The following is a 19,755-nucleotide window of genomic DNA, read 5'->3' as shown; positions in this document are numbered from 1 at the left end:
TATCTCACTGAAATGCTATCCTGTGTCCTCAGATTAATGCAGATGAAGGGAGTTAGATATGCATATTTTTTTTCTGTATATATGAATTACAAATCAGCCTTCACTTAAATCATGTTTCTAGTCTGTTGCATAGTTACAATGTGTAATCATTGATTTCCCAGGAGCAGGAGTAGTAAACACTGTTGAAGTGTATAATTGTAATATATACATGCAGACACAGCATCATTCAAAGAATGGAGTTTGATACACCTGATATTGGACATGACTGAAAAATAATGTCTCAGAGTCATATCTGAACCACACCTTTATTTACCAAGGAAGAGTACATGATCAGTGAATATATTCAATGTACAGGCTACAATATGGGGATCTCATGCGTGGTAATAACTACAGTACATCTTTATAGGACTTGCATCCTTGGCACAATAAAATTATTATATTCTACTCAATCCATAGGCTTCATTAATGCCATTCAGACTTGAAGTTGATACAACAACTATGATAGCTGAGGTTCATAGATTGGTATGAATATTAGTTCAGAACCTAACATTTCAGGGTCCATACACAGATCGGCTACATACTGTAGCTAGCTACACATCCATAGGCATACAGTTATTTTTATCCTCCACTACACAATAAGCAAGTAAATAGTTAGCTAGCTATGTTACTTCAGCTGCATTGCACGGCAAGGCAAGCTTACACAATTGAACATTCAATTTGCAGTAAATGCTTAATCTAGCTAGATTCTTTACATCCACGGTTTCCCAAGACGACAGCCTGGTTTTCTCAGGACTCCCTAAAACATTAAACAACACGAATTACAATGTCATACTGTACTCATATCATAACACCAGCTAGCTAGCTGGCTAATGTTAGCTCATCAGTTAACTTGCTAAATCGCGATTTTCGTAAATTAACTTTACGACAAAAAGATATGCACAATCGTTTGTCTCTACATGAACATATTCCTCAATTGTACATTTTTAGCTTGACTCGTTATGACGTTATAACTACTTACATCTGCTTCCCCGTAATGTTTTGTCAGCCATCTTTGTTGAAGAAAGTGCCACCAGGGACGGGTGGCACGCGTCAAATTCGTCATTGGAAACACTCGATATGATTGGTTATATAAAAACCTTGGGATCCAAATGCATAATGAGAGCTCTACCTCCCCCTTGTGGCGGTCTGGAGCAATGAAGCCGTGACGCTGGGTACCTCTAAGTCCCGCGGTGTACGCTCCACTTTTAAAGGAGGAACCACAGTACATCTGAGCCTGTAGCCGTTCTGCCCCTCAAGGGTTCTAAGCATGTTTACCAGTGTGTAGATAGACAGTGCGAAGGCATCGGAGGCTTCTGTGTCTCCAAACTCGACAGTGGGTTCAGAATGGTGCCTATCTCACGTTAGACGAGTTGGTGGAACTGGCCATACTTATCCTGCAGGGCTTGTAAGAAAGCAGTGTAAGGCCTTGAGTCTTGGATGAAGGCCTTTGCAAGCCGGAATGCACTGGGTAGCACTTGATACTTATACTGCTCATTCAGGTGTCTTGATTGCAGGTTAACATAAACGTGAGTGGTTACAGGATCAGGCACTAGATCAGACACTAATTCCTACTTCATAGTAGGGCCGTTCGAAAATTTATTTTTTATTTTTATTAGAAAGGCTTTCTTGAACGTGAACGTTCATGTGCCTTAAAGAGTGACTGCCCCTAAAACGCAGCTAATCCCTTTCAAAATGGCCTATGTGGCATTAATATAAGTCAGAAACACATATTTGAGTGTCGAAATTTACTACAAAGTATTAAATAGGATCATTTTGGTCATATACTCAGCCTGGTCTAAAACGGAGATTGGAACCTCAGTGCATCACAACGCGTAAAGGAAGGTTGGGAATGGATTACAATTATGTCAACAAATCATGCCCCCTTTTGCCAACTCCACATGCAAATCGCCCCTCCTCCCTCTTCGCTTCCCTTCATTGAGGGGGTTTGATTAATCTGTCCCGGGCACCCGGGTAGGCATGTTTTGCTTGCATTTGTTTTGGAACTGGCCTGCCTTCCAGGTGTGAGCCAGATGCCCCGTTCAAAGCCGATGACGGAGTCGGCTCAAATCAAAAGTGACGTAATTAGCACGTGTTGTAATGAGTAGGATTATGTGTTTTCACATGCAAACGTGATTGCTTTTGATAACAACGCTTTATCTGCCTTCCAAATAAAAACTAGTTCAAACATATGCACTGAAGAAGAATATAAACGCAACATGTAGAAGTGTCAAAGATTTTACTGAGTTACAGTTCAGGAAATGAGTTAATTGAAATAAATTCATTTGGCCCAAGTCTATGGAATTCACATGACTGGGAATACAGACAAGCATCGGTTACAGATACCTTTAAAAAAAGTAGGGGCGTGGATCAGAAAACCAGTCAGTATCTGGTGTGACCACCATTTTCCTCATGCAGCGCGACACATCTCCTTCGCATAGAGTTGATCTGGCTGTTGATTGTGGCCTGTGGAATGTTGTCCCACTCCTCTTCAATGGCTGTGTGAAGTTGCTGGATATTTGCAGGAACTGGAACACTCGATCCAGAGCGTCCCAAACATGTATGCAGGCCGTGGAAGAACTGGGACATTATCAGCTTCCAGGAACTTTTTAATGATCCTTGCGACATAGGACCGTGCATTAACATGATGTCACGACTTCCACCGAAGGTGGCTCCTCTCCCTGTTCAGGCGGCGCTCGGCGCTCGTCGTCGCCAGTCTACTAGCTGCCACCGATCCTTTTTCCTTTTCTTTTGGTTATGTCTGTTTTGTGGTTCACCCGGTTTCATTTTGGTTAATTAGGGGGGGTATTTAATTCGACATTTCCTTTGGGGTTTTGTGCGGGATTGTTATTATTTAAATTGTCAGTGAGTTTGGGTTTCGTTTTATTAGCTCATGTTTTACAGGTGTTTTTTCCCTGGACTGTGTCTGAGTGGTGTTTTCGTGGCTATTGCTGTAGTCCGGTGTCCTGTTGTTTGTTGAGCTAGTTAAATAAAACGCCCTTTTCTTTGGAACTTGTTTCTGGAATCTCCTTGCGGAGATCTGACACATGAGGTGATGGCGGCGGATGAATGGCATGACAGTGGGCCTCAAGATCTCGTCACGGTATCTCTGTGCATTCAAATTACCATCGATAAAATGCAATTGTACTCTTTGTCTGTAGCTTAACGCCTGCCCATACCATAACCCAATCGCCACCATGGGGCACTCTGTCCACAATGTTGAAATCAGCAAACTGAAATATCACATTTACATAAGTATTCAGACCCTTTACTCAGTACTTTGTTGAAGCACCTTTGGCAGCGATTACAGCCTCGAGTCTTCTTGGATATGACACTACAAGCTTGGCAGACCTGTATTTGGGGAGTTTCTCCAATTCTTCTCTGCAGATCCTCTCAAGCTCTGTCAGGTTGGATGGGTAGCATAGCTGCACAGCTATTTTCAGGTCTCTCCAGAGATGTTCGATCAGGTTAAAGTCCAGGCTCTGGCTGGGCCACTCAAGGACATTCAGAGACTTGTCCCGAAGCCACTCCTGCACTGTCTTGGCTGTGTGCTTTGGGTCACTGATGGAGGCCACTGTGTTCTTGGGGATCTTCAATGCTGCAGAAATGTTTTGGTACCCTTCCCCAGATCTGTGCCTCGACACAATCCTGTCTCAGAGCTCAACAGACAATTCCTTCGACCTCATGGCTTGGTTTTTGCTCTGACATGCACTGTCAACTGTGGGACCTTCCAAGTCATGTTCAATCAATTGAATTGACCACAGGTGGACTCCAATCAAGTTGTAAAAACATCTCAAGGATGATCAATGGAACTAGGATGCACCTGAGTTCAATTTCGAGTCTCATAGCAAAGGGTCTGAATACTTATGTAAATAAGGTATTTAATATATATTTTTTTGTACATGTTCAAACATTTTTTTTTTTTGCTTTGTCATTATTGGGTATTGTGTGTAGATTGATGAAGATGTAATGTAACAAAATGTGAACAAAGCGAATGGGTCTGTATGTACCTATCTACCTCAATTACCTCGTACCCCTGCATGTCGACTGGTACTCTGTTTATATAGCGAAGTTATCGTTATGCATTGTGTATTTATTACTCGTGTTACAATTTTTCTATTATCTCTGCATTGTAAGTAAACATTCCACTGGTAGTCTACACCTGTTGTTTATGAAGCATGCGACATACAATTTTATTTTATTTGATACATTTTATATTACTGGTATATTTACTAGTAAACTACCAGAATTTTGGTGACGTTATTATTTTGTTGTTCAATTTTATCACATGACATCTAATGGCCTTTTTGTGTACTTCAGATTATCTCTTTGTGGCTTTATCACATGTAAAATATATAAACTAATAAAATAAACCCGTAAAACATTATCCTTAATATTAAACCATCAACTTAGTGAATTCAATTGGTGTTTAATATTAGGGTTTCAGCATGAAATGTATATATTTATATTTTACACACTTATTTATTTTACTATGTCTTTGTTGTAAATGTGTTTGGGCCAAACTGGTGGCAGTTGTGAAAAAAGTCAATGGAAAATAATGCCATTGTTGATTAGATGCCTTTTCATAATTAAGCCTATTTTCTCTTGAACCATATGGTCTATCCACTAAAACACATAAAATATTTACACTATATATGAATAATATATATATTCTTAAGTTATTCAAGTATAAATTACCAAAGTTACCATAGATTGCCATAGACGGAACATTAAGTTTTGCAACCTTATGTTTGCTTGAATGTGAGTGTTTGAATATGTATTTGGTTTGTGTGTGTGTGTGTGTCACCGATGCTGTAATTTGTTTACTGGAACCAAACTTTTGATTCCAGCTAACATACAACCAGCTAACATAGAAAAACTCATCCATTGTTTAAAAATGGCCTTTTTGCCTTTGTGCAGATTGCCATGTCTCATTTTCGATTAATTGAAAATGATACTTTTTTCAAAGTATCTATCTTTTTTCAAACAAGCCTTGCAGAGCTGGCTACAATTTCAATTTCATCCCCCTGAAAAGATAGAACAAATATTACAACAAATATTATGGCTGAACTCAAATGTGCCGGTTGATAAAATACCTGTATTTATGGGAAAGATGTTTGAAAAGGGTATTTTGTTCTTAAATTATATTGTAAATTGTAATGTCCTTCATGGAGTTATCAGAATTGTACGGGAAGGTCTGCTCAATCCAAGATTACAATCAAACAATTGATTACAGCATTGCCCCAAAAATGGAGGAGGCGGGTGGCAGCGGGAGGAGGTAGGGAACTGGTCTGTCTGCCCAATATAAAGGATCAAAACTGGCGGAGGAATAAAAATAGCATAAATAGGAAAGTATACCAGTTTCATTTGAGGACCAGGATGTTGACAAATGTGCCATACTGATTGCAAAATAGTTGGGAAGAGATTTTTGATGTACCGATTCCATGGTACATATATGAGTTGATATATAAAACAATGCAAGATTTAAGACTTCGTGCTTTTCAGCTAAAATTATTATATACAATTCTTGCCACCAACAAAATGTTGAATATTTGGAGCATAAAATCATCAAAGCTCTGCAGATTTTGTTGTGAGGATACAGAATCAATAGACCATTTATTTTGGTATTGCCCTCAGGTAGCCTGATTCTGGTCTCAGGTTCAGGAATGGCTGAAAATGCATAGCATTGACCCTAGAAATAGTACTGTTAGGAGATCTGGAGAGACCGGGACACTTATATTACTAATATATTAATAATCTTAGTTAAAGTATTTATCTTCAACACGCAATCTGTAAATTCTATTTGATTAGATAGATTGAAATTGTACGTTAAACATCATAGCATAGTTGAAAGATATGTGTTGCGTAGAAACACGAAGGGGGTGGTCAGCAGAGATAGATGGGATGGGCCAGGTGAAGCTGAGGGTTGGTATGTGGAATTGGAGACAAGTGGGAGTGGAGTTGCTGTGTGAGAGAGTGAATGATGGTCAAAAGATAAAGGAGAAAAAAAAGTCAAAATTAAACATAATAAAAGTACAGTTGAATGACACTAAGTGGCAGTGCTTTTACAACTAATGCCGGTTTGCCTGAGGCTGATGCCGTGCAGGTGTTTGTACACATGCATATACACACACTCTCATTCAAATAAACACATACAGGAACACACACATACATGTAATAGTGCCAGACATGCACACAAACATATAAAGTAGGTATTGCTGTTATGATTTCAGTTGTCCTTGATGTTTAAAGGTTTGCATTGTTGTTTGCTGTTTTCTTCTGTCTTTTCCTTTTTTCTCTTTAGTTCATTCTCTTGGTTGTTGGTGCATTGGGGGTGGGGAATGGAATTAATTGTATTTTTTATATTTTTTCTTCCGGGGGGGGACTGTGGGAGGGGTCTTGAATGGTTGAGGGACAGCTATTGGGGAACTTTGGGGGGATCTTGGAGGGTTTGGGTTTCACAAGCTTGTGATCATGAAAAAGGAAACTATGACATATTTTATATCACTATCACGCACCCTCACACATAAGGATTGCTCTGTTGCAGAAAGACTGATACATGTTTGATAGTGTCTTGATGCTGTATTGTTTGTCCTTCATGTTCTAATACTTTAATGTTACCCCTTCCTTGTGTTTTTTGTAATAAATAATTAAAAATAATAATTAAAATAAATAATTAAAAAATACTTTGAAAGGTTCACTGACATCTGTCAATCAATCAATTAATCAAGTTTATATGATATCTGTTTACATAACATTTTTTTACAGAGCTCCAAAGCCAGTAAACAATATTAAACATATTTAGATGGTTTTTTTCTTCTTAAGGTTATTTTGATGTTGAACACACCAAACATAATACTCTATCAAACTATGTAATGATTGGTATTAAAAATCAAGTACATTCAAATCTGTCTATTTTTATTTTACAGTCTTAAAATGTTTTACTAATAAACCTTAAAAACAGACATCCACGTTCTATACTTAATGCTTATTACTGATCTCAAGACTTGTAGCCTATTGATTTCTCTCTCCCACCCCAAATAGTGATTATGGCTTTGAGAGGCAGAGTGATGGAAGATGCACCCCTGTCTTTTGGTTTGTTCCATCCTCCGTGGCCAAAGACTGCACCACTGGGGACAGCATCCTCAACACTACTGGGTATGGCAAATCTTCATTTAAACATTATGTACTGCTTAACTAGTCAGAAATGCACTCAAAAGAAAGTACACTATTAGAGATCCCTTCAGCAAAGTTGACAGTATATTTTATTGTTTTATTTCTTCATATGTATTTAAGATAGAGTATGGGCTGTCTAGTTATTTATGTCTGTATGTGTGTATGTTGCAGATACCGTAAGGCTCTGTCCAATAACTGCACTGCGGTAACCCTGGGGAAGTATAGCCCTAGGAGCCAGAGGTGTCCCCGCCAGGCCCCGAGAGGTCTGCAGCTGGTCACCAGTGAGGGGACACTTACAGCCACCATGGGGGACAACATCACCTTCCTGGTGTTTCTGGACGAGGTAATCTCTGGAAAGTTTCTTAGACATCTTATCAACTATTGAAAGCATGTGCTGGGTCGTTCCACCAATTGGTTGCCTTTTGAGTAGCGTAACTTGGTGATACATTTTTTAAATAATAATCTGTCATAAAGAGCACATATTCAACTTAGATAACAAACATGTTTTGCCATTTCAAGAGGTTAATAAAAACAGACAATAGCAAGTGCCTATTAAGTGCCAAGTAAAGTAACAGGGTTGACGATTTCATCTTAAATCAGCCATAAATCCTCTTTTGACAGGGGAATAGAAGCTTGTTGTGTGCAACAGGGAGGGGAAATTGAATGCAAGCTTCACCCAATAAAAAAATAAAAACATTTCTAGTCTGTCAATCTATGGGCAAAGACAAACATACACATGACAAGACACGCACTCTACACGCAAGTACACATGGATTTTGTATTGTAGATACAGTATGTGATAGTAGCGTAGTCGCCTGAGGGAGCACACTTAATGTGTTGTGAAAAGTGATATGAAATGTAATGTCATGTGATATTTTTTATTTTATATAACTGCCTTAAAACTTCTTATGGCTGGGCGCAGTATTGAGTAGGTTGGATTAATAAGGTGCCCAGAGTAAACTGCCTGCTACTAGTCCCAGAAGGGAAGATATGCATATTATTAGTAGAGTTGGATAGAAAACACTCTGAAGTCTCTAAAACTGTTTGAATGATGTCTGTGAGTATAACAGAACTCATATGGCAAGCAAAAACCTGAAAAAGAATCCAACCAGGAAGTGGGAAATCTGAGGTTTGTAGGTTGCCTATCCAATATACAGTGTCTTTGGGGTCATATTGCACTTCCTAAGGCTTGTATGTTTGAGGAATTTTAATTATGAGATTTCTGTTTGAATTTGGCGCCCTGCACTTTCACTGGCTGTTGTCATGTCGATCCCGTTAACGGGATCTCAGCCATAAGAAGTGTTAATGTTGCTGGACATCCTTAATAAATACAAATAGGTAACCGGGTTGACGTGTTATGCGCAACCCACTCAGTTTCCCACCAAAAAAACACGAGAAAATGGCCAAAAAGAGTAGAACCAGCTCACCTGCTTGGACTTTAAGATGTTCCGTCTTTGTTTTTTGTTTTATATTTAAAAAAGGAATAATTTCAATAATTCCATATTAAAACGAGAGTTCAGTTCACGTAACAGGGTCAACCTTAAAATTATGAACAGGTAGTTTTTTGAATGTTAAAAGTAATCACCAATCACATTAAATGAACTATTGCTTTACAATTATGGGGACAACTTTGAGAAATGTTTGGGTAAGTGGGTTAAATCTTACTAGAAGTCACAGAGGGTGTACAGGTCAAAATGCTGAATATATCAGAATTATAACATTTTACATGTGGTCTATATTAAAAGGTACTTCATTTAATATAACAGGCTGTTAAAATTCAAAATCTTTACTTAAAATATCAAAGGGATGCAAAAGTCACTCATTTCGTGGTATGACCCTGCTATGAATGGGCATATCTAGATGTTATGTATTTGCCGCCCTATAGTATACATTTACGTATACATTGGTTTACTCTCAATCGTCAACCAATGGATTGAGATGAGCTGCAGTGCATCATGTTGTACATTTTGTTGATTCATAGAGCCTTGATGGTTGTTGTCAAACACTTGTAGCCATTGTCGTATAACAGTTGTCACATATAACAATGTATTTCGACATGCAGAATGTGTGTAGGATATATAAATAAATATATGAATATATGTATTTAACTTGTGCTAAACATGCACACTGTGGCCATTTTTTATCTAATCATAAACATGTTTCCATTGGTAGAGTGATGGCTCCACAACAAGTATAACATTGGACTTTGGAGATGGGACGGCCATGTCCTACGCTAACATCAGCTCCATAGAGGATGGAGTCAAACATATATACAATAAAGTGGGCATTTACCGAGTGGCTGCCACAGCACTCAACAGCCTTGGCTCTGAGAGAGTCTTACTATATCTACATGTTACCTGTAAGTGAAACAGCAATGAATGACTGATATAATTCATTTACTATAGAATTACAGGTACTCTTTGCAACATTTCTACCCGTAAAAAAACTCTGTTAATGATGTAACTGCAGTAGGAAAGGAATACACTTCCATGAAAGGAAACACTTGTATTTTATTTTATTGTAGGTCTACTTGAGCAAGTGCAGCTTTCAGCTCCCTCGGTGGTTGTTAGGAATGAAGCAGTGAATCTATCAACAGTCCTAAAGCCAAGTTACGTTGGAACAGTGACCTACTATTGGTGGTTCAACAACCACACTGAGGTCAGTCAAGAATTCCACTATATCTTAAAACTTCACAGATTTACAGAACTTTACTTACCTCATTTACCATATTAATTGCAATATTGTGTATTGTATGGACAAACCTAACTTTAGTTTGTGACATTCTCTCTCTCTCTCTCTGTCAAACTCTATCACTCTGTCTTTTGCATGTGTGTCAGCCTGTTATGACTTTAGTGGGAGGAATGTCCTTCACCTTCTCAAAGGAGGGAACCCATACTGTCACCGTGCAAGTGTCAGTTGGTAACACCGTCCTTCAAGACAAAATAACTGTTGCTGTCTATGGTAAGGTATTTGAAATGACTCATCTCTAAATTACAGAGGTGTTATATGTTTCTAACATCCAGGTGGTAAATGTTCTGTGATATAAAATACTGACTGTGATGCGACCAATAAAAGGTGATTTGATCATTTAGATGTTTAACGCTTAATCATTTATAACCTCTTATGATCTATTAACAGTTTCTCTCTTATTATCTAGTACCTATCACCATTAAATATGGGTCTTGTATTTTCCTGTAGAACATTTCAAGTCACACGTTTTAGCCTTCTCCTCTAATCTGGAGGCCTTCAATCCTGGTGTGGCTGAATGGAGGCAGGACATCAGTAGAGTGGTCAAGGACTCCATGGTCCAAGTGAGTTCTCCTGTACAGTACTACTACAGAACTTCTTACCAGTAAATTACTGCGATTACAGTAACTAATGGGTGCACTCTGATGATTATTTCAAGTAATTCAAGTTAGCGGGTAAAAATTACTAGCAGTATACGATTTCTAAGTGCCACAAATCAGGTTATGTCCCTATAAGTATTTGGCCTAATGTAAATAGCAGGTAGAGTGTACCATATAAGGCAAAGTGTTTCCAGTCTCCTCCATTGTCTCTCTCAGGATGTCAAGAAGCACATTGGGTTACATAAAAGGCCTGGCTGCTGAGCTATATATACACCACACACTGGCTTTCTGTCTTGTCAGCTATGACCATGTTTTATACCAGGAAACTGACTGGGTTGTTACAGCGCAAATGCACTTAAAAAGGCCTGCTCTTTACTAAAGACTGTCAAAATGAACTTGCATGTTTGGGCTGATTTGTGCATTATCTCTTGCCAGTGACTGGTACTTAGTCAAATGACATCTGGAAGAAAAAAAAAAGCTGGTGCATTTAGGCTTTTCCACAGTTAAGTACAGTGCAGTGCTATATGACAAAATGTAATGAAAATATAGGAGAAACTGAGATGCCAGATGTATTTTTTTATTTTTCATTACTTTTTCATTGAAGGTCACAGGGATCAGTGGAGAGCAGCTGCTAGTGTCAGTGCTCCCAGGGTTGCCAACGGCAGCAGAGTTTTGCATCGTCCCTGGAAAAAGGTCAACAGAGGGGAGAATGGATGGAAAAGTGACACATTTAGAGCAGGTAATGTATCACCAGACTATAAAGTCTTAAACGATTTTGAATTATTATTATGGTTCTACCCATTTACTTCCATTTATATAGATCCATTACTTCAATCATGCTGTAGTTAGGCCTACAGTACCTCAATGTTAAATTAAGCAAGTAATAACAGCATCACTAAATAGCAGCATAATGTGAAAACACATTTCCCCTTGATTATATTCTTCATATCATGGTGGGTTCATCATTTGCTCATAATTAGTTTTTCTCTTTTCGCTGCTTTAATCAGACATGCATATGGAATCTACTGATCCTTTATTAGATATTCAAGCGCAACAAAATGGCATTTATTTACACACTTCCACCACTAGAGGGCAATGTCTTCCCATCAAAATAACAGAACCTCGCTCTTGAAAAGATGCATTCATCTCAGTACATCATTGCAACCTAAACTGTAGCATCACAATTTATTTCACATAACTCATTTCTAACCATTATAAGTTAATAGCTCTAAGACATACTATACTTATCATTCACTCCATCATAAAGGGTTTGCTTCGAATATAATAACTAAGATGCTGGACCTGGGCTCTAATGGTTTTTACAGCTATATTTTTTATTTATTTATCCGTTATTTTACCAGGTAAGTTGACTGAGAACACATTCTCATTTGCAGCAACGACCTGGGGAATAGTTACAGGGGAGAGGAGGGGGGGATGAATGAGCCAATTGTAAACTGGGGATTATTAGGTGACCGTGATGGTTGAGGGCCAAATTGGGAATTTATTCTTGACATTCTATAGAGTTGATAAAACACACCACGTTTTCATCTGCCTTTCAGCAGCTCAATCGTATAGTAAAATTGATATCCATTTCAGTCCACCATCAGACACTTTTATTCTGCATGATCTGTTACAATCCTGGATACACTTATTTGCATATGTTGCAACATGTAAACGTAATTCCAGGGGCTCGCAGTTAGTCTTGAACTGAGTTAATAGGTATTTAATTAAAATGATGCATCATGTAATTGGACACATCAGAGGAGACTAGTGGCGGGGCAGCCTGAGTTGGGAATTAGGCGGATGTATTTATCTATAGCCTGTCTGAATACCTGGCAAGACCTCACAGACAATGGGTTGATATATCTTAGTTCACTATTGCACATCTTCTTATGTCGTGTGTGTGACATGGCGTGTGTGTGCACGTTGGGTTTGTGTGTGTCTGTGTGGTGGGGGGGTGGTGATGTCTGGCACAGCTTATTAAAATGTGTTATAGATTTACTGACCCTGATACGCCACTAGAATAAAAAGTAATTATTCATACAGTGTAGAGCAGTCTATTTTTAACCAGTGGAAAGATTTTAGAAAGAGCGAGATGGAATTAGTGAGCCATGGCTAAGGAGTCAAATGGGTTTTGGGAAGGCATTCTGGTCTCTTGTTAAATGGTTTCTGGTAAATTGTTAAATTACTGCTTTATCTAGCTGTGAACCCTTAATGAAAAAAGCAGGCTTCTGGCAAACAGTTGTGGCAAATCTTTGGCCAATTTTCCAAAAATTGCTAATATATTCATATGCAAATTAGTTTTTGTCACTGGTCTACACACATTACCCCATAATGTCAAAGTGGAGTTATTTTTTTAGAAATTTTCACACCATTTTTTTTTTTTAAGCCGAAATGTCTTGAGTCAATAAGCATTCAACCCCTTTGTTATTGCAAGCCTAAGTAAGTTCAGGAGTACAGATTTGCTTAACAAGTCAAATATAAAATGTAGCATGGTCTCACTCTGTGTGCAATAATAGTGTTCAACATTATTTTTTAATGACTACCTCACCTCTGTACTCTACACATAGAATTATCTGCAAGGTCCCTCAGTCGAGGAGTGAATTTCAAACACAGATTCAACCACAGAGACCAGGGAGGTTTTCCAATGACTTGCCGATTGGTAGACAGAGGAAGCAGACATTGAATATCCCGTTGAATATGGTTATTAAGTACACTTTGGATGGGGTCTCAATACACCCAGTCAACAGAAAGATACAGGCGTCCTTCCTAAAGAGAGGAAATAAAACGCTCAGGAATTTCACCAATGGTGACTTTAAAACAGTTACAGAGTTTAATGGCTGTGATAGGGGGAAATTGATGATGGATCAACAACATTGCAGTTATTCCACAATACAGAGTGAAAAGAAGGAAGCCTGTACAGAATAAACATTTCCAAAACATCCATCCTGTTTGCAACAAGGCATTATGGAGAGTGGTGTATTGTTTTTCCCCAAGCATAATTGCTTTGCCACATTTTTTTGCAGTATGAGTTTATTTTCAAACATAGTGGTGGCTGCATCATGTTATGGGTATGCTTGTAATCTTTCAGGAGTGATGAGTTTGTCAGGATAAAAAAGAAATGGAATGGAGCTAAGCACAGGCAAAATCCTAGATGGAAACCTTGTTCAGTCTGATCATACACCAGACACTGGGATATGAATTCAAGGCCAAATCTACACTGGAGTTGCTTACCAAGAAGACAGTGAATGTTCCTGAGTGAGCGAAATACAGTTTTGACTTAAATCTGCTTGAAAATCTATGGCAAGATTTGAAAATGGTTGTCTAGCAATGATCAACAACTAATTTGACATAACTTGAGGAATTTTTTAAATAATAATAATGGGGCAAATATTGTACAATCCAGGTGTGCAATGCTGTAATCGCTGCCAAAGATGATTCTAAGATGTATTGACTCAGGGGTGTGAATGCTTATGTGAAGGAGATATTTCTGTATTTCATTTTCAATAAATTAGCAACAATTCTGAAAAACATGATTTCACTTTGTCATTATGGGATATTATGTGTAGATGGGTGAGACAAAAAGGCACTCTACCTACAACATTTACATGAGAGAAATGTGAACACTATGGGGATGTTGACCTTAGGATGTTTAAAGGGACACCTATAGAATTATTTACATGAGCCAAGTGATAACTGAGCAATGAGCTTTCAACCAATGGATGTTTAAAAGAGAAAGAACCAAATTAAAATTATTAGAACAAAAAAAACTAAATTAAACCCAGTTCAGAACTGTTGCCTTTTTGAGTGAAAAAAGGCAACATTATTAGATGAAAAATTGTATTTGGCCTTACTGCTATTAGACCATAAAAATGCATTGAAAAACAGATTCACTACATGGAACAACAGATAGTCCACCCAAAAAATCTTAAGGAAGTTTGTTCTGAAGTGTCTGTTCTATGTCTAAGAGATACAGTTGAAATCGGAAGTTTACATACACCTTATCCAAATAGATTTAAACTCAGTTTTTCACAATTCCTGACAATTAATCCTAGTAAAAATGCCCTGTCTTAGGTCAGTTAGGATCACCACTTAATTTTAAGAATATGACATGTCAGAATAATAGTAAAGAGAATGATTTATTTCATGTTTTATTTCTTTCATCACATTCCCAGTGGGTCAGAAGTTTACATACACTCAATTAATATTTGGTAGCATTGCCTTTAAATTGTTTAACTTGGGTCAAATGTTTTGGGTAGCCTTCCACAAGCTTCCCACAATACGTTGGGTGAATTTTGGCCCATTCCTCCTGACAGAGCTGGTGTAACTAAGTCAGGTTTGTAGGCTTACTTGCTCGCTCACGGTTTTTCAGTTCTGCCCACACATTTTCTATAGGATTGAGGTCAGGGCTTTGTGATGGCCACTCCAATACCTTGACTTTGTTGTTCTTAAGCCATTTTGCCACAACTTTGGATGTATGCTTGGGGTCATTGTCCATTTGGAAGACCCATTTGCGACCAAGCTTTAACTTCCTGACTGATGTCTTGAGATGTTGCTTCAATATATCCACATCATTTTCTTCCCTCATGATGCCATCTATTTTGTGAAATGCACCAGTCCCTCCTGCAGCAAAGCACCCCCACAACATGATGCTGCCACCCCCATGCTTCACGGTTGGGATGGTGTTCTTCGGCTTGCAAGCCTCCCCCTTTTTCCTCCAAACATAATGATGGTCATTATGGACAAACAGTTCCATTTTTGTTTCATCAGACCGGAGGACATTTCTCCAATAAGTATGATCTTTGTCCCCATGTGCAGCTAAAAACCGTAGTTTGGCTTTTTTATGGCGGTTTTGGAGCAGTGGCTTCTTCCTTGCTGAGCGGCCTTTCAGGTTATGTCGATATAGGACTCATTTTACTGTGGCTATAGATACTTTTGTACCTGTTTCCTCCAGTATCTTCACAAGGTTCTTTGCTGTTGTTCTGGGATTGATTTTCACTTTTCGCACCAAAGTACGTTCATCTCTAGGAGACAGAACGCGTCTCCTTGCTGAGCGGTATGACGGCTGCATGGTCCCATGGTGTTTATACTTGCCTACTATTGTTTGTACAGATGAAAGTGGTACCTTCAGGCGTTTGGAAATTGCTCCCCCTGATGTCAATTAGCCTATCAGAAGCTTCTAATGCCATGACATAACTTTCTGGAATTTTCAAAGCCGTTCAACTTCTCTGGGATATGTGGGACAGTAGCGTCCCACTTGGCCAAAAGCCAGAAAAAATGTAGCGCGCCAAATTCAAATATATTACTATAAAAATCAATCTTTCAAAGACACCAAATTAAAGCTACACATGTTGTGAATCCAGCCAACATGTCTGATTTAAAAAAGGATTTACGGGGAAAGCACACTAACAATTATGTTAGCTCAGTACATAGCCACAGAAAAACACAGCCATTTTCCCAGCAAAAGATAGTAGTCACAAAAAGCAGAAATAGAGATAAAATTAATCACTAACCTTTGATGATCTTCATCAGATGACACTCGTAGGACATCATGTTACACAATACATTTATGTTTTGTTCGATAATGTGCATATTTATATCCACAAATCTCGGTTTACATTGGCACCATGTTCAGAAATGCTTCCAAAATATCCTGAGAAATTGCAGAGAGCCACGTCAAATAACATAAATACTCATCATAAACTTTGATGAAAGATACATGTTTTACATATAATTAAAGATACACTTGTTCTTAATGCAACCGCTGTGTCAGATTTCAAAAAAACTTTACGTAAAAAGCACACCATGCAATAATCTGAGACGGCGCTCAGAAAAAAAAAAAAATCTCCGCCATGTTGGAGTCAACAGAAATACGAAATTACATCATAAATATTCCCTTACCTTTGATCATCTTCATCAGAATGCACTCCCAGGAATCCTAGTTCCAAAATAAATCGTTGTTTTGTTCGATAATGTCCATTACTCATGAGGAAAGCACATGACCAGGAACTGGCATTCTGCCAGACCAATGACTGAAACACCTCCCATCCGGCCCCACATCACACTAGAGGCTTCATTCCACGTTCTACAGACTGTTGACATCTAGTGGAAGGCGTAGGAAGTGATCCATATCTTACAGGGAATTGAATCGGCGATGAGTTGAACATTGACCAGTCTCAAAATTCTCACTTCCTGTTTGGATTTTTTCTCAGGTTTTTGCCTGGCATATGAGTTCTGTTATACTCACAGACATCATTCAAACAGTTTTAGAAACTTCAGAGTGTTTTATATCCAATGGTAATAATAATATGCATATATTAGCATCTGGGACAGAGTAGGTGGCAGTTCACTATGGGCACGCAATTCATCCAAAAGTGAAAATGCTGCCCCCTATCATAAAGAAGTTAAAGGCACAGTCAACTTAGTGCATGTAAACTTCTGACCCACTGGAATTGTGATACAGTGAATAATGAGTGAAATAATCTGTCTGTAAACAATTGTTGGAAAAATTACTTGTGTCAAAACTTGCTAACAAAACTATAGTTTGTTAGCAAGAAATGTGTGGAGTGGTTGGAAAACTAGTTTTAATTACTCCAACCTAAGTGTATGTAAACTTCCGACTTCAACTGTATAAGAAAGATCAGGAATTATTGGTTAAAAAAAAAATGGACACGTATTTACCCCCTTATTTTTGGCACTAAACAGTCTCCATATACAGTTTACTTCAATAATTTTTTTCAACTGGTACCAGGGGAGCTTCAGACAAGTCTTGTGAGGCGGGCCTACCGGGTGGCGCAGTGGCTCTGGGTTCGCGCCCAGGCTCTGTCGCAGCCGGCCACGACCGAGAGGTCCGTGGCCTAGCGTCGTCCGGGTTAGGGAGGGTTTGGCCGGTAGGGATATCCTTGTCTCATCGCGCACCAGCGACTCCTGTGGCGGGTCGGACGCAGTGCGCGCTAACCAAGGTCGCCAGGTGCACAGTGTTTCTTCCGAGACATTGGTGCGGCTAGCTTCCGGGTTGGATGCGAGCTGTGTTAAGAAGCAGTGCGGCTGGTTGGGTTGTGTTTCGGAGGACGCATGGCTTTCGACCTTCGTCTCTCCCGAGCCTGTACGGGAGTTGTAGCGATGAGACAAGATAGTAACTACTAACAATTGGATACCATGAAATTGGGGAGAAAAGGGCGGTAATAAAATAAAATCATTGGCTTTCAGGGCATCATCTGCTGCTGAACGACAGCGCTGCATTGTGTGTCGTGGAGTGATCTTCAAGAAAACTGCAGAAAATTATCTGGCATCTCCCTCTCCCACTTGCGCAGCTGCCAAACTGAGCAGAGACCGCTGCTAAGCAGAGAGCTCACTAAACAGATAGCACAGATGCACATGGCCAAATCAATTCCAGTAATTAATTAAATAATAAAACATTTACTCTGACACGTTGCAATCCACTGTTAACAGGTCGGTGGGTCGCGACCCATAGGAAAGGCTGCCCTAAACTGTTCGGACGCTACAGACGGACGTTGGCAGATCGTCTGTGCCGACTTCAGATGAGTCCCAAGACGCTTGTGGGGGCTTTTCGGGGTCATAAAAAACTGAGAACAACATTGTGTTCATGAGAATCTCATCTTTCCATAGAGGGGTCATAATAGTTTGTAGGCCAAACCATTCGACCGCTACAGACGATTTTGCGAGAAGACAGATTTTTGAGATGTCTCGTGGTCTGACAAACACTGTTCTAGCTCTGTTACCTTTCACCACAGATGCGGACGTGCGACATCAGCGGATGCGGGGGATTGAGATGCATCCAATGCAAAAAACAGATATCTTAAACTGACAGATTTTTAAGGGGATTTGTTGTATTATGCTAATTAGATTTTTGCGGGGCAACGGAAAATCTACTCTAGGGGTTATTAAGAGCCAGTTGTCTACAAGTTCTTTCTTCTTCCTGATTCAGGTATATAGGGCTTGGGTGGAAGAAAAGCGACATAACATTTAGTTATGCCGACTATGTAGTTGGTGAGCGATGGATTGGCCATGTAGAAAACAAGCTCCCGGTCGGTTGTAAATAATTCACCCCCAAATTCATATTTTCAAAATTTTAATATATTAAGCTTCAGTATAAATGAGTGGGGGATGTTGAACGAGATGTCAGAATAAGTGTAAAACACAAGTTATAGAGTCAGATAAAGCAGAAATGGATGAAGATATACACAGCCCTCAACAAGCAAGGCAAGATGGCAATGACGAAGTGAGATGGAGAGGATCCCAGCGAAGGAAACGCTGATAAGTATTAGCAGAGAAATCTGCAAACTTAGAACCGAAGTGAGAGGGAACCTGACTACATTCAAGGACGAAGTTAAGAAGGAAATAAAGAAGGAGTTAGAGGAACTCAAACATGAAGTTACAGCGAGGCTCCAGGAAAATTTAAGGGGAACTTCACACCCAAAGTAAAGTTTTTAAAGGGGCAGAGACACGAATCGAATAGCTGGAAGAACAAAACATGGAAATTGGCAAAGCTCTACTTCTTCCATTGAAACAACAACAGTGAATACAGGAGAAACTGAGTGACCTTGAGGGAAGGTCCAGGCACGACAATATCCATATTTACGATATTGCTGTGGATGCAGAAGGAAGAGATATGCCCCAATTCATAGAAGGTCTACTCAAAAATGAACGTTCTCTGCCGACAGACACAGATCTTCAGATCCAGAAAGCCTACAGGGCACTTGCTCAAAAACCAATACAATACCAAGGAAATGATTTTGAGGAAAGCCTGGCAGAAGAAGATTAAACATGGAACATGCATACTGTCATTCGACCACGATTACGCTCATGAGGTGATTCAGAGATGCAAATCCCCCATGGACAAAATGAGAATCAACAGGGAGTCCATCCAACGGTCTACATCAGTGTGGCTGAGGCAGTACAGTACATGAGGAAGATGGGATTCAGTATCGAGGTAGAGGAGAGGACGGGCTCAACAGCATCACCAGTGAGAGACAACTACAACAAGTGTTGACGTGGAGGCGTGTGGGAGGGGAGCGGAATTCAGCCAGAGCCGAAGGATAAGAGACGGTACAATGAGCAAGGGACAGATTGCAGGAATTCAAACGGAGACCTAATTCTATGGATACATATGTGATTTGTAATAACGGGTATGAGGAATTTGCTAAGGCTGAAATATGAGGTAGGTGGATAACAC

At 39.3% G+C, this 19,755-nt stretch overlaps 1 protein-coding gene across 1 annotated transcript in view; it reads left to right on the top strand.

Annotated features, from left to right (window-relative positions):
* Positions 1-19,755, top strand: part of LOC120045889 (VPS10 domain-containing receptor SorCS1-like) — a 91,509-nt gene that overhangs the window by 61,899 nt on the left and 9,855 nt on the right. The window contains exons 18-24 of the mRNA XM_038990818.1: positions 7,081-7,194; positions 7,384-7,555; positions 9,385-9,571; positions 9,737-9,870; positions 10,050-10,173; positions 10,411-10,523; positions 11,164-11,298. Of these exons, the coding sequence (XP_038846746.1) occupies positions 7,081-7,194; positions 7,384-7,555; positions 9,385-9,571; positions 9,737-9,870; positions 10,050-10,173; positions 10,411-10,523; positions 11,164-11,298 (979 nt within the window). The remainder of the gene's footprint in view (positions 1-7,080; positions 7,195-7,383; positions 7,556-9,384; positions 9,572-9,736; positions 9,871-10,049; positions 10,174-10,410; positions 10,524-11,163; positions 11,299-19,755) is intronic.

Source organism: Salvelinus namaycush, chromosome 4, assembly GCF_016432855.1.
Source record: "Salvelinus namaycush isolate Seneca chromosome 4, SaNama_1.0, whole genome shotgun sequence".
NCBI lineage: Eukaryota > Metazoa > Chordata > Actinopteri > Salmoniformes > Salmonidae > Salvelinus > Salvelinus namaycush.
This window is presented reverse-complemented; position numbering and strand designations above follow the sequence as displayed.